Below are 22123 nucleotides of genomic sequence, written 5' to 3'. Positions count from 1 at the left end.
TCAAGATTAGACTTTTGAGTTAGTAGCTAGAAGGGAGACAGCTGCAGCTAATTCTGACTCCTGCTTGGTTTCAGGCAAAGTCGCACTTCTGCAGGCAGCTAACTCAATGCCTGACACCTTCCCATGTTGCTGCTGGTATCTGACTAGGCTTTGACTGTGGGTTACATGACTGCTATACATTGCTTTTTGCAAAACATCTGCAAGCCCTGTTGAGATGCAGCTTCTACACTGCCCTTTCACTTACAAGACCTGCCCTCGTTCTACCACGATCTCACATTGCAACCATGGATTAATTGCTTTGGTCGCATCTGTTGCTCACTTCTATCCTGTTATCTGTACAAATAAGAATACTGAATCCAGAGCCAAAAATTCCACTATTATTTTATTTAGGATGGCATAGTGTTTCATCTCTAATATATACATATATTTCTAATTATGAAATATAACCATCTGGACAATCAAAGAAGTGAAAAACTGAATCTATTTGTAGAACAGATTTATAACAAACAAACAAGCTCAAATCTTGAATAACCATTATTGTTCCAGATATTTCCCCCAAATGAGAAAAATCAGGATGCATTAAAAAATGCAGTAGTGCACATTGCCATTTTATTTGCAGGATCTAACTCAAGACAATATCCTTCCTTTCTGTTAAGCAGGCAACTCACACTGAGTGCAATAAACTGTAATTTATGTTTTTAGGGTATCCTGCTATTGTGGTTTACATAGCATTCATCATCATGATTGGAAATTCACAAGCAGCAAACAGGGCTTACCAAAGAAACCTGAATTTGCGTTACCTATCACATTGACTCCACAGCTGAGTTAATTTGAAATAGAGCATGCATAGCTCTGTTCATTTGAAATAACCTGTGCACTTTGCTCCCTGTTTTAAAGCATAAAATCTCTGATTAAGTAAGAGAATTCATAGAATATCCTGAGTTGGAAGGGACCCACAAGGATCCAACTCCTGGGTCCACACAGAAGCACACAAAAATCATATATTGCATCTGAGAGCATTGTTCAAATGCTTCTTTAACTCCATGAGGCTTTGTGCTGTGCCCACTGCCTCGGGGAGGCTGTCCCAGTGCCTGACCACCTTCTTGGTGAATAACCTTTCCCTAACCCCCAGCCTGACCCTCCCATCTCCATGCAGTTCCCTCAGGTCCTGTCGCTGTCCCCAGAGAGCAGAGCTCAGCGCCTGCCCCTCCGCTTCCCTTGTGAGGGAGCTGCAGGCCGCCATGAGGCCTCCCCTCAGCCTGCTCTGCTCTGGGCTGAGCAAACCAAGGGACCTCAGCTGCTCTTCACGTGCTTTTCCCTCTAGACCCCTCACCATCTTTGTAGCCCTCCTTTGGACATGGTCTAATGGTTTTATGTACTTATACTGCAGCACCAAAACTTGCATGCAGTATTATGCAGAACAGAGGACAATCTCTTCCCCCGACTGGTTGGCAGTGCTGTGTCTGAGGCACCCCAGGTATGGTATGGTTGGCCCTTTGGGCTGCCAGGGCACGTTGCTGACTGATATTCAACTTGCCATTGACCAAAAACAGAATCATAGAATATCCTTAGTTATATAGATGATTTAGTATAATGACTCTGTATGAAACAGAAATGTTTAGTTTAGTTAGTAGGGGAATATGAATATGGATCATGGGTTTACTAGTGTCGTTTGTAAGACTATGCAAAACCAGATAGACAAAATTATGGCACTAAACCAAAACTTTTTATAATGAGATAGTGATAGAATAGTTACTGCATATAAAAATGGATGGAATTATAATTCGGTTAATATTAATAAAGAATAATTAAATGAAACAGTTGCACCTTCTTTAAATCTTCCTTCAAATGATGAAAACTAATCATTATCTTTTGTACTCTGTCAATCATACTTTAATTGCTGAAAACACTACAGAATCATTTTTCTGCTCAGTGAACAGTTTAATTGCTTTGAAGTGTTAGTACTTATGTGAGTACATGTGAGAATGGCTGTTTTACTCAGCAATGAAAACAAACTCCCATCCTTTGTATTGAAATGCTCTATTTCACTTGCTTGTCCTATAAAAGTCATCAGGAAGAATGAGAAGCCCTATCAAATACTCATTTTCCCCTGGACCAATATATCTTTTACTTCTCAGAAATCTGTGTGGGCAGATTTGTGATAAATATGGTTGAGTTTAGTGGTGGAGACAAGATCTAGTATTTTGAGAGTGCCAATGAGAACATGCTGCAGTTTTGATGATGGCCAGATGTGAGGCTGAAGGAAGACTATGGGTTAGAGTTCCCATGGTCCCTTTTGGGATTTCTTGAGAGACGTGGGCAGCAAGAAGGAGGAAAAAAACTGTCCACCTTAGTTTACGCTGTGTTTACCTCCCATTCCACTGTTTTATTATTTATTTATTTATTTATTTATTTGCAGCCATTTTCCTCTACAGGGTCCCTTTTAGGAGAAGACACAGGGACCAGCAGTATAGTGTCTGGTGACAGTAGGAAGGGTCTGAAGCTGGGGAAACTGGACCTTCTGCAGAGTCTGGGGTAGGCTGCAGGGTTACCAAAGAGGGGAAGATAGAAAAGATGGAAAGGTGGGATGTGGTGCATTTGCAGGCCTTGCTGCCCAGAAGTCTTTACTCAGAACACACAAGGCTTCCCCAGCCTTGAGTCCTTCCTGGAGAAACCATGCTCCCACAGATGCACACTCCCTTTCACGTTCTCTCTTGGTTGGTATAAAGCAAGAGTGAGAAAAGCATGAAAACCAGACCAAATGCAGTACATTCTCATTTACGGCATCCACAGAATTTCCTCAGCTTGCACCAGTGTGCTCTGAGAGCAATTCAATATATTCATGTGCTTTGGTGACAAATATAGCAAAGGGGAAATGTTCCACTTTCCTTTGAATATGAGGGAATATTCATACCAAATTCCCAGAGATATGACTCAAACTGCTATGTGTTTTCTGCTTCTTGAGAGTGGGTCAGTTCCATGAGAAACAAGTCTAAATGAGTCCTAGTATGCATGGTAAGCTTTGGTCTTGGTCTTGCTGAATACTACAGAAACATGGTTTTAGGATGTGGAGTGCTGTCAAGAAGTTACAGAATAAAATTCCTACTGAATTGACTTCTGATTAATGTGAGGAGCAGGGATTTCCCAGTGTGGTATGGTGATTCAATTAACATTAATGCCGAAGGCAGTAGTTCCCATTTTACCAATGCCAAGGTGCAGGTTTAAATACACAGTTTAGTGTATAAAAGAACTATTAAAACTTGTACCCTGAGGACACTCACTATATCTACACTTTATGTAGTATTTCTTTTTAATATGTACATATAAGAGCTTATGAAGTACTAGAACTACTTTAAGTCAACTACACAGAAATAACTTCTAAACTTTCCCAGTATAGCCAAATTAGATTTTAGACAGGTGTCAAAGAACAAAGTGCACCCATGTGGGAAAAAAGAAATTGTAAGGAATGATGGTAATGAGTTCAAGAATGCCCTGTTCAATCAACAGCAGATTTTTCAGTTATTTGAGGCAGAGATTTTAGTCAACATAGAGAGCAAGTGGAGAGAGGTAAAAAACAAATTAATAGAGAAGGAACGAGGACTAGAGCTCACTGGAGGAAGGAGCTGAAACCATTTAGCATGACATGCCAGAGGTACCACAAAACCTCGGAGAAAAATGTAGGAAGGAGGAGATGAATGAGGTTAACAATGACACCCAACAGATGCTTAAATAGTGGCAACAGCGTACTGAATTAAGACAATCAAATAAACACGTAAGATGTAGAGTTACCTGCAAAACACTATTACTTGCAGTGGTCTACAAGGAAATGACAATAAAACATGGTCATATTTTAAACAGCTTTTGCTTGATATTTTCCTGAAAAAGTGATTTAAATGTGAAGTGTGTAGGAGTGCCTAACTTTTTTTTTGTTTTGTTTTGTGAGGATTCCAAGAGAAGTGCCCTTAAAAGTAAACATTACAAAACAAAATAGTGGACTATGATTATTTTATAGTCTGCAAATGGTGCGTAATCTTCTAATAGCTGAGAAAGGATCAGCATAACCCTTGCAAAGAAGAAGCAGAAGAGAATTTAGCCTTTTGATTCTCTGTCTATTGGGCCAGAACACGACTTACTCATTCTGAAAGAGATTATAAAATTGTATTATACTTTTAGTAATGAACAGCAACAACAAATTCAGATACACATATCAGCATAACAGGCTGGCTAAGATGGCATTTGATTAACTTCCAAATCTTCATTTTGCCAGACTGAGCTTGTTTTGTTCCTCACTGGTTACTTTTTTGTTGAAATGGCAATTATAGTCCTATCACCTTCCAAATAGCTTCCCTTTTCTGAAGTCCATAAATGCCTACGTACAGATAAATTCAATCTGCCTTTCATGTTTTTGATATTAATCATGCAGAAAATCTTTTTAGTAACATATTTATATTTTCTCAAAAAAAAAAAAAAAACCAACACAACAGAGACCTTTTGGAATAATTGGGTCACTAACTGCAGAGGCTCTGCAATTTTTATTGAAAAAAAAAACCATTTAAAATTTGTGTATTTTTATGTGGAAAAATAAAAATCTTTTGGCTTTTCTGTGCTTACCCCTGTTTACGTGCATGAAATCTCACTTTGGCTTGCAGATGAGGTTCGATAGAAAGATGTTTCCTCTGAGGGTTTTTCATTCAGCATTCCTGGGGCTCAAGCATACTGATAAAGCCTGTGAAATGAATGTTTTCTAGGGGAACTAAAGCTATTTACTTTCAAAGACTGACACACCAGGAAAAAAAATGTGTGATGCATGGCAATTGCTCAGTTTCAGTTATATCTTAGAATCTGAGGTTTATGCTGATAGACTCAAATCCATAGTCAAACACAGACCCAGTGGCTGGCTTGAGTCCTTGTGGAGGGTTTCAATGTGCTAATGAGAACCTGGAAACACCAGTGTTCCTTTCCCCATCTCTCATGATTTTCCCACTGTGCCTTGTACTGCTGTTGCGATATTCATGCTAGATGAATAGACTATTTGGATGCCTGTTCTGCCTGGGTAATGTTAGTCAAGAGTGACCCAAAACCTATCCAACACCTCTCACAAGTTGCCAGCATTACATTGGTAAAAGTAGTCAGGGATGGAAACTGAAATCAGTGTTCATATTTAAAGTGAGTTACTTAAATTAAAAACGGTGTTTCTGTACAAGCCCCAAGTGACCTTTTTTTAATAAGCCATCCCACCCTCTCCTGAAAGGGTATCTTCTGGGAGGCTGTCCTTGTTTACATACTGCACTTAAATATTGACCCTATGCCATTGTGAGTTTTAGGTTATCTAGGCAATATCTGTGGAGATAATTCTGATTTACTTAAATAGAATAACCACAATCAGACCACTAGTACTAAATATTAAGGTCAATTAATTTATATCAGAGAAGAATTCAGCTCATTTAGACAAGTATTTTGTTTACATGTCTGAGATAATTTTTGTCCTGGGCTGACAGCATTATTTGTCTCTGAATAGATTCAGAGATTATTATTATCATTACTATCTGGAAATAAGTGGAGGTAAAACACTTGGTTTTGACAGTTGAAGCTCACTCATTAAAATTAAATATTTTGATGTCTTAAAACCATCAAGTACTGTAACTAACTTATTTTTATCTAAAAGTTTAAGATAAAGCCCTGCCAAAACCAAAATTAAAAAAAAAAAGAAAAAAAAATAGAAAAACAAACAAAAACACACAAAAAAAATCCCCACAGCCCAAACCTAAAACAAACAAACAGAAACAAACAAATAAATTAAACTAAAGTAAAATGAACACAAAATATGAACAATAATGGCTAAATCTATTGTCAGTCAATGCACTCGGTCAGTGAGCAGCAGAGTTCATTTCCCCCAAAATGTAGAAAGCACACAAGCTACCCTTTCAAAACATCAGTCCACAGGAAGCTGGCACATGAGCTTAGTAGTGCAGCATTAACAAAATTCTTTTACATATCAAATGTATTGTCAAGATGTAACACATGCTTATGTTGCCAAATAGACATATTGCCCAAGTTCTGGGAGGCTGTAAATACCACCTACCAGCCAGTGCTCTGTATTGAGAGGCTTTTCAGCTTACTTTGAGTTTTGAATTTACTTAGGACTTTTGAGTTTTCTGAGCTTTTGAATTTACTTAGGACTAGTCTTGTACAGCACTGAGCTTTAACCAGCCATTGCTTCTGTTTGCCTAGGGTAGGCTAAATACCACAATTCTGTGACCAGTTCTTACAATGGTTTTGAGGGAGTAAAACAAACAAACAAACAAAACTTGATTTAATATTTATACACATTTATTGTCTCAGAATTGTTGCACCCCATTTAAACAAAACTGCTGCACATAAATGCACTTCAGTGGTTTGGATAGTATGTAGAACACCACATGTAAGATTTCCTGCTCTTGCTGTACGTTCCCTGAAAACTGCTGGCAGGGTTTATTAATGTTCACTCTGATGGACCTGAAGGGACCTGTCTGCAATTACCTTGCATACCTCAAAAAGAGAGGTTGTGCTAATATTTTTTAGCAGAAAATGCTGGAAGATAAATGATTGAAACTTCACTCACATCAGGACTAATACCAGGGTGCAATGGAAAAATAAAGCAAATTCATTGAGGAAATTGAAATTGAGAAATAAAATCTGTAATTTTATTGACTGGAAAGCGTATAGTCTTTATTAGTTTATAGTATATCTTAGGGGAATGTTTCTTTCCCACTTTTTCACTGTATGGCTGAAGGCCATTTTTCTGACCTCAGAAAGAGGGTCTGAGTCTACATGTACATTCTGTCTGCTGAACCTACTGGCACAGTGGTAATGCTGAGAATGGGACCCAAACTTCTTGATTCCCCATCTTTTTGTTTAAAAAGAGATAAACAGAAGAAACAACTTTGCTTTCAAGCTGTTTTGCATCAGCACTGTAAGATTCTAATGGTTGTAATTAAATTATATTATTTGCATTAGAAATGTTTTAAAAGCTTTTTTTTTTTTTTTTAAAAAAAAATATTATTATAATTGAGAACTAAATAATATAGAGGAAATACAGAGGAATAGGTATGAAGATGAGGAAATTATTTTGCTCATTCATTTTACAAATATGCAATTACAGGCTGGAAATTCCAGTAGAAAGAGACACAAAGTGTGTTATAACAGTGTTTGCATTCTCTGTGGCTTCTCATCCATCTAGGGGATAAGATGTAAATAATAATTAAAAAAAATATCATTTCAGGAGCTACCTGGTTAAAACCCTGAACACCACTTAGGTAGTCTTCCTCTGAGAAATCTACTGCCAGGAAAAATGGGAAGGGGGAGCTGGTGGCAAGGCCTTTCCAATGACTCACTCATACAACAGTGCATGAACAACAAACAAGTCTACTGTGATATTGCATACATTAAATGTAACAAAAGGGCATGTCATGAAGTTTCTTACAATTTTTGATTTCATGACATGCTTTTATTACTTTCTCCATTTTTTCAGTCACAGGTTATTAGATTTACTGCAGCTTTGGAAGGTACAACACATTAGTATCTGACAGGTATGCTACCCCTAATGACTCTCTTAGCTTGCTCAAGTACAAACATCTTACATTGATATTTATCAAGTGAATACAATCTTTTACCTATTCATTTGTCTCAGGAATTAAGAACTTTGTTTCCCCTGATACTGAAAGCAAGCTTTCAGTGAAGTCCAATATGCTCAGTGCACCAGAAAAAAAATAAATTTTCTTGGTGTCAATAATATTAAAGTAATCTAAATAAGATTTTTTGCACGATCTTGCCTCAGCCATTAACATTATTTAGAATTTTAATATTTTTTTAATTTTTTCTTAAGTAGTATTTTATATAATTGCATTCATCATGTTGCATATTGCTAGAAAAGCCATTGATCTTTCTGACATGCTTAATCAGCCTAATTCTATTGACAATAGAAGACTAAATCTGGCCTGCTCCAATGCTATTGACAAAAATAAAAAACAAACAAAAAAACAGGAAATGAAAAATCCAATTTGATTACAATAATAAATTAAATACTATTAACCTTTTCAAATAGTAATGTATTTGGTCAATCTTGTTATTTGAGATATGCAAATTAGGATCTAAACTACATTATCAGTCAAAGTTTTATTCCTTTTCTGTAGATCTTATTCGACTCTGCTGAAGAGTCGAATATATTTTCAAGAATTCTCATGTTAAGGAAAGAATTAAAGGAAGCTTCACTGTTTCAAACAGATTTGCTACTAAATTACTTTAATTTCCTTTAATTACTTTTAGGAGGGAAAATGTTTTTGAAGAGGTTTAGCCAAAGTACTAGTTGCTTCCATAGATTTAAATGGATTTTGCATAAATTCCCATAAGAAATGTGGCTATTATTATATCACAACATTTTCATTTTTACATAATGAAACTCAGTACAGCAAGAGGATTATCCTGATTTTTTTTTTCTTTCCTATGGCTATTTCTAATATTTATGTTTGAAACATGATTGACTGTATCAGACTATTGAAACAAATTTGATATAGATTGAAAACACGAAGTGCAGAGGTGGGAAAAAGGACAGGAATAAGAAATGGAATGTCTTTGAGAAGCAATTGTAGCTGAAGTATAGTTACTAGAAAGGGAACTATAATTGATGTTGAAATAATGGCAGTAAATCTGCATTGTAACCAGAAGTGGGCTCTATACTTTTTGTTTCTGATATAATTTAATATAAATGCCTCTCGAGACTTTGTATTAGAGATGACTCATTAATGTGGAACTCCACAGTTATGAAGCTTGTGTAGCTTCATAATCTTTAACATAACCACACCAGCATAAAATCATGATGCTGCAAATATGAATATATCCTTTAAATTCCAGTCAAGCACTAACCAGAGTCTGCTCTGAATTATGACACCATAAATCTACTGTATTTGAAATTAGTGGAATCATGGGTCCACCAGAAAATGCAGTTTGCTCTACTGAATGCTTAACTACTGAACCACCACTGTACAATTATTATTATAGTTATTTATTATGAAAGGCTGACAGATTGATAGAAACTATTCTTCTTTTGAAATGTAATATAGATATGAGTGCTTGTGCATTATTCATTCCAATTAATTGGTTTGTTGATATTTTATTCAGCATTAGCTGGAAGTGATTTTTTTTTCTCCCCAAATCTACAATACTTCAGGCTTTCAGCTAATTAATCAGATGCCACCTTTATTATTTACAAGTGTACTGGGGTGATAAGTTACAGTTTACTTTAAGCCAGTGATTCCTTGATGATGTATTAGTGTCATTTGAAACAAGTTCAGAGCAGTTTTATGAAATGCTCTGGGCCAGCTGCTAAATCGGCAGACTAAGGAAACCACCATGCAAGCTAATTCATGCTTTTCCCTCATGCTGTTCATCATGCCATATACTACTAATGTTAACTGTAGTGAGTAAAAGGAACTTGTTTTCAGGATGCCAAGGCCAGCTGTTCCTCAAATATCAAAATGGGTGTTGGACTGTGCTGCTGTCATGACATTTCTGCTCTATTCTGTCCAGCCACAGGAATAAGAAAAGGTTTTCCTTCTTACCCCTTACAATTTAAAGCTTCACTAGGCACCTAAAAACTACTTGATATCATTGATGATTTGTATTCCCATGATTTGTTACCTATTTGTGATCTATGTATGAGGGGATTTTGGAAATGTGAAGATCCTATTTCTTTAAGGCAAGGCTGGAAACTACAAAAATGTCTTGCTTTCTTCACAGGGCTGTTGTGGAAAGGTTTAGCTTAAAAGCACTAAGAAAGGATGTGTTCTGACTGGAAAGTGAAACAAAGATTTTTAATTCACAGCAACTAGAAGCTGTTTGACTTAGGGAGAGGAGTATACAGCTTGATACACAGGTCTAGTAAAGTCTTGGATAAACAATTGTTTTTTTTTGTCTAAAAGGAGCAAAGGAAACAGGTATGAAATTTCCATTGACTCCAGCTATCTCTGATGGCTAGTTAAGTGACACGAATAGTAAAGTAACCTCAGGATCTACATTCCAAGTTAGTGATTATTTTATATATTTGAAGCCTCAACATATTATTGCATGCCCTTGTGCAAGAGGCAGTGGAACGTCAACATGCAAGAGCATGTTGCAGAAAAGCATATTATGGTCTTTCACTGAGCAGTTTGAGGTACACTCTTTGACTCTGTCAGTTTCTGGCAGCCTACCTATACATAGCTGGGTCATGTATCTGAAATCACCATTTAAAAAACTCTCCAGTATGTTAATGTAGCAAAAGTAATGGGGATTATTTTTAAAAGATCCTCAAGCTGGAGTGTCTGCGGCTTTGGGGACACTTACTGAGACATATTTGTGGGCAAAGAGTTGATACAATAGGAACTTTCCCAAGAAGTGATGTTTGATGGCTATAGAAGGTACTCAAACAAGGCATGTCTTGAGTTAGAGTTCAGACGGGCAATCAAGTTATTGTGGCATAACAAATTTTCACACTTCAGATGAGCCATAACAACTGTGTGTGTTTTTAGTCCACAGAAAATGATAATTCAGGGATGAACAACATTCTGATCTGAATGCTGGATGAGAAAGGTGTACAGTTGTTGAACATGTTGTGTTCTATGCGTGTAGTGAGGCAGGCAAATTAAGAGGCTAAAGCCTCCTTAAATCCATGCCTGACTTAACTCAGACTGCAGGCTGAACTACTTCACGTTTCTTTACAGTTGGTCTAGGCTGAAAGCAGGTATGAAGACAGCTGCCATCACTCAGTTAATATGCAGTAACCTGTTCCTCCAAATAGACTTAGTGTGAATTTAGAGAATGGATCCTACCACCTAACCTCACAGCATACATCCTGTCAGAGTGCTAGTCACTTTCTTTGCAAGTAAAAATTAGAAATTGGGAAAGAAATATACTTTTGAGTCCTCTGGTCCAAAGATGCTGACCTACACACACTGATTCAGAGATTCCAGTCTGGCAGCATCTGGACTCTGGTGGTGGGACTGTCCTTCTTGAACTTGCCATTGCTGACAGCCTTAGGGCTGTTCGCAGGGAAATATGCAAGGGAATAATGTGTTTGGCAAAAGGAGTCCTGCTATAGGATATTGACAAATGGTTTCGTAGAAGATTCTCAGCTAAATAAATTTGCACCATTGAAAAAAAAAATCAAATTTAAGTCAAGTTGCTCTCTTCCTCTAATAATATTTCTAAGACTAGTGGACTTATAACTGATTTTTGATGCTGAACTGAATTCAGAACACTAGCTATGCCCATTACAAATGTTTTTCTATTTGCTCTGCTGGTCTTAATGCAGAAAGAAGAGATTTATTTTTTTTTTCATCATCATCCTAAATCCCTTTAGCTTTATATTTGGGAAAGATTATATATTTCATTAAAAATGCCCTTTGGAAGAGTATTTCTTATTCTGAGTCTAAGGTTGTGTTTTCACACATGGAAAGTTTGTCCTATTTGTTTCACATTTAACATTTTTCATGCTATAAAAAACTTCTTTCTTCTCAACTAAATTGCAACTGGCTCCATTCCAAAAAGACACATTTTCTATTAGTCAGCTCTTTTTTTTTTTTTTTAGTTTTCATGAAACAGGAGAAAAACATCTGTTAGGACTTCATGTTTTATAACAAGCCTATCTATCTGCTTTACTTCTTACAAAACAGAGAATATTGCCAGATAAAAAGGCCCAGAAAATTTTCAAGCAGAGTGAAGTCTCATGTTTTCTTACTGGGTATTCACTATATATTTGATCACTTTGTTACTGAATTTCTGGTTATTCTGGTTATTCATCTATCATTGATTGGAGTGGAAAGTAAAAGTTATAGGAATTGGCCATTATATTTACATAAGTATATGTAAGTCTACTGAGTCCACTGGAAGACAGATTAAATTAAAACGTAAACCAGCTTCATATTATAACAATACTGGTAAATACTGCCTAGTATCTGGGTAAAATCTATAGGGGAAATGCACAGTTCAGTTTATAATTATGCCTCCATACGAAACACCTGTTTCCTGAGATTTCTTTGAAGTAATTCTCCATAGAGTAATTTTTTATCTCATCCATAACATTTATTCATTCACTGATCTTCCTAGACTTTCAAAAAAAAAAAAAAATAATGTTATTACCCCATCATAGCAGGAAGAAAAACTAAGGTGAAGTGGTCTCTTCCAAAGATTAAGGAAAATGTGAAAGGAGCATGAAAAGCACAAGGACTTCATATCAATGGCAATCTGGATTCTAAGTTTTGAAGTGTGCAATGTTGACTTTTCTCAGCTATATGTCCTGGTGTTAGGATGGTGGAAGATGAGGCTGTTTGGCTGCTGCTGCCCTGGCATTGGAATGAGCTGCACCTGACTGAGGTGATGCACATAAACCCTCTTCCCTGGTCTTTCCTTTCTACCACTGTACCAAGGTTGGGGGGGACAACATTCATGAATGCTAGGGCACAAGACGGAGGATGCTACTCTCCATATACAGCCAGCCAACTCAATCAGGCTCAGTGCCATTAAAGGACTAAGTAACAGCATACAGAGAAAGTAGAGCTGGTTCCCTCCCAGCCTTAGATATGTGGTTCAGACCTCTGAAATGTTTTTTGGGCAACACATAGTATTTCAACTAATGCCAGAATTTAAAGCAGGGAAAAGCTTTTTAGCTTGGAAGTAGCAGTTTGCAAGCATGGCTATGCCAATTCCAGACTTCACTGCTAAAGAAGTCTTCCTGTGCTTCTTGCTTTTTAGAAACTTTTCTGCCTAAGCCTTTGCTAGATGCATAATTTCTGCACCATGCTTCATTATATAGTGTAAATATATGCTAGATATGCTATACTTACAGAGTGAAATGACAGCGCAGAACCATCAGAGGCTAATATACTGTACATTATCTTCCCTGTTTATTTGTCTGCAGCAGGGAGTCTGACACTTAATGAAAAATATACCAGTCTTACTTAGCTGTGGTCACCCAACTGTTAATGTCACTTTTGCTGATCAGATATTAGCCATGGTGGGATGTTATGTTAACAACTATTTATTCATTATAAAATTCCTACTTCCTACAAATTCAGAATTGCAACTGCTTACAGAGGCCCCCAATACTTGTAGACTACAACCTGTTCTTTTGAGAAGATGTGATAATATCATCTATTCTCCATTACACATTAAAAGATGAGGAGATTCATATTGGTTAGTTTCTCATTGGAATAATGAGTCATACAATCAAGAGGGTCCTGTATTGGCTCAAATTAGTGGTAGGTTTAAATTGTGTTTGTAGTAAGTAGTACAAAAATGCTGGTTATTTCCTTGCACTCTTACTCCAGACTTGGTGTTGGTTCAGCTGGGTCCCTTGCTGACTGGCTCCTTTTAGCATAGCTGAATTATTATGGTTATTATTATTATTATTATTTGTAGACATGATAAAATGTGTGTTAAAAAGCAATCAGCGAAAGTGACATTGAGTAACAGAAGTGATTTCTGCTCAAAGCAGAAGAATATGAAAGTGTAGAAGAGACTAAGATAGAAAATGCAGTGTTATGGAATCCTGGTGTCTAAAACAATGTGACCAATCTGTTCTTGTTTGTAATGAAGAAAAAAATATAAATCTGACTTTCAAAGTACTCGTTAATGTTTCTTTAGAACTTTGAAGTTTAACATCATGATGGGCATTTCATGATGTTACTCAAAAGTAGGTTTATGCTGGAAACTCTTCAGCCAGACATTTATTAGGTCAAAATCCTTCCGTAAAAAAAATAAAAAAATAAATAAAATAAAAAAAATCTGTATTTGTCAGTGCAGACTACAGTAGATACACATAGAAGACAGAGACTGGGGATTACTGAAGACCACATGGTTATTAATGAGAAAGTTATCCGTTCTAGAATCTTATTTTGAAATGCTCCAGTTAAAAGCTAACCAATTCAAAACAGAACAATACCCATGCTTTCCTTTCTTATCTACATTTCATTAAATGTGCAATCATAAATTAAAATAAAATTTTTAAAAAGTACATTTAATTTCCTTTCTTAAGTCACCAAGTGTAGTAAAATATAGTTTTCTTGTTTATCCTCAGAGGTTCCCTTGCTTAACAGATACTGCAGTGTATGAAGAATGTAGGGCTTGGTACTTGTTACAGAATATCACAGTGCTGCTGTGACCTTTTTTGTTAACCAAGATTCTTGGTTCTCTGTGGTTATGTGTAGCAACTGTATAGACAGACATGGCATGGTTATTCCTTACCAGCTCATTGCTGCCATCCTCATCAAAATCCTCCTCTATCCCATCAGTCATCTCTTCTCCATCCCCATCTGCATCTGGCCCTCCTTCAATAGGCTCTTCTGTAGAGTTATCTGCATTCTCTGATATGCATTCCTCTTGAATCAAATCAGCATTATCTTCCATTTGTTTCTTTTGAGCTTCTGTAAGGAAAACATACTCTATAGAGATTCAGTAACCTTCCCTATTGGTGGCAAAGAAAAGTGCTCTGAGGAAGAAACCTAAGTTTCCCATCTCCAGATGAGCTAGGTTTGTTAAAATCAATGTGTCAATATCTACCAGGCAAATATGATAAAAACCCTTGTTTTAAAAAAATGATACATACATCAGCCAAAGTACCAACATGCTCATTCATCCCATTCAGTGGATGAAGGTTTGCTTTACCAATAGAAACAGCTTTTTGTTTTTTTGGACTCTGCTTTTTCTTGGGAATCCACTTGGCATAATCACCGTATATTTATTTATCTGCAGCCAATGAGAAGTACACAGATCTCTGTGCCCTGAGAAATGAATGGCTGTTAATTGCTGATAAGTAAACAGGGATTTTCAGAGACAGACTGGTTGCTAGAATGGTGGGAAGGATCACAGTCTTATTCCTATGCACATCAGGAGTTTAGATGAAAAGGTTAATATGCTCAGACTGAACATGGGCCACAGAATTAGTTGCATGTAGCTGGATTTCCAATGTCTTTTCAGTCTGAAGGTGACAATACCCATCAATGATAAAATTTCTAAAAAACAGCACTATCTTATTCTTTATGAGATTTGACTGTTCTAAAACTCTAGCTAGTGTATCATCTATCTTGTGGGACAACCAATGAATCTGCAGATTGCTTATGAAGCTCTATATCTTTCAGCTCCATGAATATATTATTATTTTATTTTAATAATGCAACATACAATATTTTATTACCTGCAACATACAATATTCAAATCTCCTCACACTTTTCTGGATCATAGTCTTAAACCTTAATTTGTTTTTCTTCTACCTCTGCGCATTTATTTTACAATTTACTTTCATCTCCTCAGTCTTTGTTAGTCTCTAATCCTTCATTTTCAAATTCATTTACTGAAGATACAGAATAATGAAGAATTTACCCCTTCATCACATACTTTCTACAGAAAGATTGTTGTACATAAGGAATAAGAAGTCATCTTAGATAACTGTTTTGAGAACAGAGTGGTCATACATATCAGTAGCCGATTCAGCCCAGAGTCTTACCTTCTATGGTGATATAGGTACACTAGCTGCCTTATTGCAGAAGGAAATGTGAGTTAAGTCAGCTACATCTACTATGTCTTTCCCCATCATGTTCTGAAATTAATCTGGTTGTGGTAGTGACAACTGAATCAATTTTAGTCAAGGGCTTCAAAAAGGGTTACCGAAATTGTGGACTTTATACATTTTAATGGAAAAAAACTTTTAGGTGACAACTGGTAAAAAATTTGGTCACTCTAATCATCTGAATAAGAATATAGACCGGGGTCTTCAGAGGAGACTAAAATACAGCTAACTCTTTTGTGCTCTTCTGAGAAACTAAACTTAATATTTTACTTTTCAGCAACCACTTTTAAAAATCTTAATCATTGATTTTACAGATATCTAACAATTTTATCATGTCAGAACAGTTTCTTATCCCCGGATTTCTGACTGAGAATTTTACAAACAAAGAAGCTATTCCTACAGATTCCCTATGTAAAGGACTGATTTTCATATTCCTTACATATTTATTGTCAATAAACTTTGAGTACACAGATTTTCTTGTTTAAAGTATTAACATAGTGTTGTTTTTTTTTTTCTCATAAGTGTCAAATGAACAATATTTTACTTTTAATTTCTCTTTGCTATATTCATGATGCTGAAATTTTCAGTGATTGATAGTAACAAAAGACAGAATATCAACCATTATTATATAGAGATGCAGACATAGAACAGTGATTGAAGTATGCAATGAGGTTGTTCAGTGCACCTATTTAACCTGTCACATTCCTTCAGATGTCTAACTTCTAAGATTAACAATTACTCTCCTTGCAAGTGTTACAAACTTAAAACAAACAAACAAATCAAAAAACAGTATAAGATGATGGCTTGATTTTTTTCTTTTGTGTGTTTCTCTTAAATAGACATAGGTCCTCTCTGATCCCAGGCTTAGTGAGGCCATACCTTCTGGCACAGAAAAGTAAGAAATAAAATTGCCAAACCATAGAGAAGGAAAAAATAATCTCACATCTGATGCTGTAAATGAAATTGTTCAGCTACTGATGCAGCTTTATCTTACGCAAAGCTTTTAGCTGAAGAAACATTCATCTGTGGACTCATCCCACAGGCTACATAGCTCTCTTTGTCAGCTCAGGAGACTTAAATGGGGATTGTGGTATATCTGATGTGTTTTTCCTCCTCATCCCCCTCCATCTCCTTCCTGAGACACAAGGAACATGAGGGACAGCTTTTGCACCTGATGTTTTAAAACATCAACAATTTGAAAACAGATTTTAATTTCTGAGATTATTCATTGCTTGTCTTCAAAAGGCATAAGAGTATGATTCAATACAAATCAACATTTTCCTCTTTGAGATGATTTCTATTTAAATGAGTTCACTATAGTGCTTTAGCAAAAGTGAAAATTGGATATCAAAGTACAATGACATGCAGGTTATTTTGCATAGTAATGGGTTTTATAAAAAAGCTTTCTGAAGTAGCGATCTGCTATCTCAGAGCATTTCAGTGCATAAGTGATTCAATGTATTGCCTTGCAATCACAACTTCACTGATTACATCAACTTTTATATAACTTGCATAAAATACAAAATAGAATCTAATGAATACATATTATGTACAGTTCTCCTAAAAGAGGTAATCAGGTTCTATACTGATGGTTTACCTTAGACTTCGAAAAAAGCACTCAACTTATTTTGTGGGGTAAACTATAACAGCTGAGACATTGGTCCTTGTCTGTCAACTTAGAAAATGATCATTAATAAAAGGCAAGGTTTTTCAGACCTGTTTTTGTTGTTGTAGGTTTTCTTTTTTCTTTTCTTTTCTTTTCTTTTCTTTTCTTTTCTTTTCTTTTCTTTTCTTTTCTTTTCTTTTCTTTTCTTTTCTTTTCTTTTCTTTTCTTTTCTTTTCTTTTCTTTTCTTTTCTTTTCTTTTCTTTTCTTTTCTTTCTCTTCTCTTCTCTTCTCTTCTCTTCTCTTCTCTTCTCTTCTCTTCTCTTCTCTTCTCTTCTCTTCTCTTCTCTTCTCTTCTCTTCTCTTCTCTTCTCTTCTCTTCTCTTCTCTTCTCTTCTCTTCTCTTCTCTTCTCTTCTCTTCTCTTCTCTTCTCTTCTCTTCTCTTCTCTTCTCTTCTCTCTTTCTCTTTTTTCTCTTCCTTTTTTCCTTTTCCTTTTCCTTTTCCTTTTCCTTTTCCTTTTCCTTTTCCTTTTCCTTTTCCTTTTCCTTTTCCTTTTCCTTTTCCTTTTCCTTTTCCTTTTCCTTTTCCTTTTCCTTTTCCTTTTCCTTTTCCTTTTCCTTTTCCTTTTCCTTTTCCTTTCTTCTTCTTCTTCTTCTTCTTCTTCTTCTTCTTCTTCTTCTTCTTCTTCTTCTTCTTCTTCTTCTTCTTCTTCTTCTTCTTCTTTTCTTTCCACGAATTGTTAACCACAAAATATTTCTCTGTAATATCCCACCCTCAGCAATCCAATCATTCATTTCTCAATACCAGCAGTAAATTTTGGGCTCAGAAAGACATCCCTACAACAGATCAACAAATAGTGAAGGCACTTAGGATCATGAGAGATCCTGATCTAAATACCTGTTTTGCTTCTGAGAGGTCCATGAACCTCAGCTACTAATTCTTTTTCACAGCCTTGATGTGTCCTGTTGGGGCTTTTTGGCTCCTGTAACTGATTGGAGTTAGGTGAGGGACATACATGTGGGTACCCAGACCCTTGAGCAGCTGTGAATTCTGATGCAGACTCTCTCTTTCATACTTTTCACACAGAATACATTAAAAGTTTTCATCAGAGAATGGAGAGGGAAAAAAGAAACATTGAGAGTTTTAATGAGGTAAGGCTTCCATTTCCCTACCGTCTCTTATTCAAATCAACTCTCTAGTACACAGCTTCTGTACAGTGATATACCAAGTGATTTATAAGAGAGTAGCCAAGGAAATACCATAGACAGTAACAAGAACTGAGGTATATTTTCATATATACCATGGTGAAAATACAGTCTTATAAAACCCTTATAAGTGCTCAGCATGTCTTTAAAGTGCTGCTAGGTGAGATCATTCAACTAACAAAATGATCACCGTATTGACAGGAATAAAAATCTTCATTACATTAGAAACCAGTGTTGGATTTTGTCATTCCTGAGGTTTGCCTCAAAACAAAACTTTTCAAGCCAGAGACAAACTGAACTGGAGATGTGGCCAGTTTTACACAGACACAACTACTTCACACAGTAGTTTAGGCTGGAAGGGATCTCTGGGCTCTCCAAGTCAACCCCCTTTTCAAAGCAGGACTGACCTCAAAGTTCAGTACAGGTTCATAGGGCATTGGACAGATGAGTTCTGAATGGTTCCAAGGATGAACATACTACAGACTCTTTGGGAAACTTGTTATAGTGTTTAGTAGCAATATAGGTGATTTTTTTTTCCTTATACCAAACTGTATATTTACTTGCTGCAACTTGTAACTATTGCCTCTTGACCAGGCAATCTAAATATTCTTTTTGGGGATAACACAGGTATCCCCACAGTCAACAACCTCTTAAATTAATTCTTTCTCTCTAAGTCAATTGCTTAGTGATATTTTATTTCCAGGACATCTATCAGAATCCTTCTCCTTCCTTCCTTCCTTCCTTCCTTCCTTCCTTCCTTCCTTCCTTCCTTCCTTCCTTCCTTCCTTCCTTCCTTCCTTCCTTCCTTCCTTCCTTCCTTCCTTCCTTCCTTCCTTCCTTCTCTCTCTCTCTCTCTCTCTCTCTCTCTCTTTCTTCTTTCCTTACCTTCTCTCTCTCTCTCCCCTAGACTATAGGAAAAAATTATAGAAATGATGTTGCATGATGTTGTGAAGAATGTTAATTTTCCCTCCCAACTGTTCTACCTGATAGTTAATTTACCTTGCTTCAGGCCCTCCATTATATACAAAAATTTCTGGAAGTCTTCCATTCTCTCTCTTAACCATTTCCTTGTCTGATAAATAGGCTCTGGTTTAATTAATGTAACTAAATATTTTTTTCACCTACCTGCTTCAGCTTTTTGCTGCTTTTCAATCTTTTCCAGTCTCCCTAGCAAGGAGTCAATTTTTGTTTTGATTTGGGTTAATTCCTTCTTGATTGTTTGCAACTCATCTGATTTCACTGTGGAAAAAGAGCAAAGATGCAACACATGAAATAAACTATATCTGCACACCCCATGAACAAAATATGTTCTTCTTTTTCATTTGTTTTAGTATGAAGACTACTTCTTCATTTCTCTGACCATTTTTAGAGATTTAACTTTTAAATCTATCATTGTTAGTTAATAATGCTGAATCCTAGGAAATCACAGGATACTTGTGACAAGAGGTTATGTGAGGGGTATTCGCTGTAATAAGCATTTCAAGCAAAACATTTCAATGGCAGCTTTAGTAAATTGAAATAACTTTTACTGAAAAGCAGCCTACAGTGAAAGAATGATTCAAATAAGACTGACCATTAACAGCCTTGCAATGATATTTTGATGGACTGTTTTGTAGTAGTAACAACAATAATAGCAATAATAATAAAAAGATCCCTCACTGAAGCGGTAGGTATTTTTCAATGAGATTGAATGGTAACATAAATGTCATGGCAGCCAGGAATGCATTGTTATTTTCCAGTCAACTTCATTGCGTTAGAAGGTATTAAGTATCATTGCTTTAAAATAATCAGTTCTGGATAATTTCTTGTACTTTTTCCAGCTGTAGGTAGCACATGGAAATATTTCTTTTTATGATCCCAGGTAGCAACATGGAGGCAACTCAAGTAGATTAAGAGCTGAAGTTTCCAAATGCATGTTGCAATGCATTATTCCTCATTTCTGGGCATTATTGCACTCCTGTTGTCTAACTTAAGAAGGGGTGTTTTGAAGGTGTTTTGGCTTCAGAAGAAACAGCATTACAGCACTCACAAATGAGCTTATGCTCAGAAAATAAATCCTAACAGATCACTTTGTCCCATTGGTGCTTGCATATCATGTTGAAAAGGCCAAGTGGAGAAGACAAAAACCATGCACTAGCAAGGGAGAATAAAGCCATTATAAAGTTCAAGAGCAGCTAACACAACTGTCAGTCTCACAGCTCCTGTAGGAAGAAACTGACCACCATCTTACACTGTGAGGAACTAGCAATGGAAGAGTAGTGATTATCTTTGCTGAAGGAGGATGTGTAGTACTTTTGGGGTTTGTATTTGGAGCAACTGGAGGGTCCTTAGCTAGCCTGGGAAGCCATGTTCTGCCATGGATAAGAACTTGTTCTTTTTTTGCATAAAGGGTCTCCTGGCTACATCTTGTCTGATTAGTCCCGTTCATTGACTCTTGGGCATGTATCTCATTGTAGTGTCTCATGGTTATTTTTTATTGGACAGTTAAAATCTGCTGATGAAGTGTGCAGACAAGTTACTGTGTACTTCAGTGGTACTAAATGCCTGCTTCTAAACCAACCTTAATGCAAGTTTCGAGCACATTCACTGAGGTACCAATGTATTTTGTATTATGGTTTGGGTCTTTATGGTTACAAGTCAACTAAAATGACTATGTTGCTATATGCAGTAGTAAACTTGCTTAATCATGTGCTTATGTTGAGGATTTGTGTACCTCACAATATCATAGGCTGAAACCTCTGATCTCACATTGAATGAGTATCAGGCTTTAGAGAACAAAGATTAGAAGTAACATTTGTGATGGATTCCTGTATGTTATATAGTATTTGAAGGAATAGTTCGGTATACTTATAAAGCAAGGCCTTAAAAGTTCTCAGAGAAATAATGCATCACTGTCCAATCCTCCCAGATCTGTAACAAAACACTAAGATTTTGACATATGTTTATTTAGAAGGTTACTGCTTCCATTGGGGGGCTAATATTTGTCCATGCTGGAGTAGCAAAGCTATACAGACTACAAAGTGAAATGATGTGCATCTGTCCAGCGGGGAATGCTAGGTATCCACAGCAGCCCACTAAGAAGACAGCTGGCAACATCCCATGTGGCCAAGCTGTTGGGTTAAGAGTTGTTTCCTTTACCTTGATCAGGTATATATCAAAATATCAAAAGTCAGAAGAGACACCACAAGGACCTAATTATATTTGTTCCCAGTATACAAAAGCAGAAAACTTTTGTATTTCTGAGTCTGGTGAGGAAACAGGCATATAGGTAGGACTACTGTGCAATTCTGGTCAAACCTGCTTCACAGGGACTTCCCTGAGGTGTTTCAGATATAAATCAGTTTGAGAAGAACTATGCTAGATGCTAGAGGGAACACAGATACAGTAGTGGGTATTCAACAATAAATGAAGATGTTAAAAACTGCAGAAGAGCATTATTGCTACCACTTTTTTTTTTTTTTTTTTTTTTTCCTGTGAGATTCCCCTAATGCCAAAACTATTTGCCTAAACTCTGGACACTGAATCTGCAACTTATTGCTTACATTAAATAAGGTTATTAAATAGGAGATTACAATGAATCACTTCAAGTTAGTGTTAAAAAAGGACTGAAAGAAAAAAGGGGACAGATTCTCTATGAATCCATACCAAGTTCCAAATGTCCACCCCATTTTCAACCTTACAATGTAGTTGTAGTTATCTGAGTCACTTATCCTCTTAATTTTCTGGGAACTGTGC

At 36.4% G+C, this 22123-nt stretch overlaps 1 protein-coding gene across 12 annotated transcripts in view; it reads right to left on the bottom strand.

Moving 5' to 3' along the window:
* The window catches only part of RALYL (RALY RNA binding protein like), a 407935-nt gene that overhangs the window by 5505 nt on the left and 380307 nt on the right, over positions 1-22123 (bottom strand). For 9 of the 12 annotated variants that reach the window (XM_068672183.1, XM_068672185.1, XM_068672186.1 and 6 more), the window contains 2 exons: positions 19514-19627; positions 14257-14435 (listed from right to left, as the gene is read on the bottom strand). The exons of 1 other annotated variant lie outside the window; for it this stretch is intronic. In XM_068672183.1, the coding sequence (XP_068528284.1) occupies positions 14257-14435; positions 19514-19627 (293 nt within the window). The remainder of the gene's footprint in view (positions 1-14256; positions 14436-19513; positions 19628-22123) is intronic. 2 more of the 12 variants (XM_068672191.1, XM_068672193.1) reach the window with 1 other exon arrangement.

Source organism: Anas acuta, chromosome 2 (assembly GCF_963932015.1).
Source record: "Anas acuta chromosome 2, bAnaAcu1.1, whole genome shotgun sequence".
NCBI classification, from domain to species: domain Eukaryota; kingdom Metazoa; phylum Chordata; class Aves; order Anseriformes; family Anatidae; genus Anas; species Anas acuta.
The sequence above is the reverse complement of the archived record's forward strand: the minus strand, read 5'-3'. Positions and strand labels throughout refer to the sequence as shown.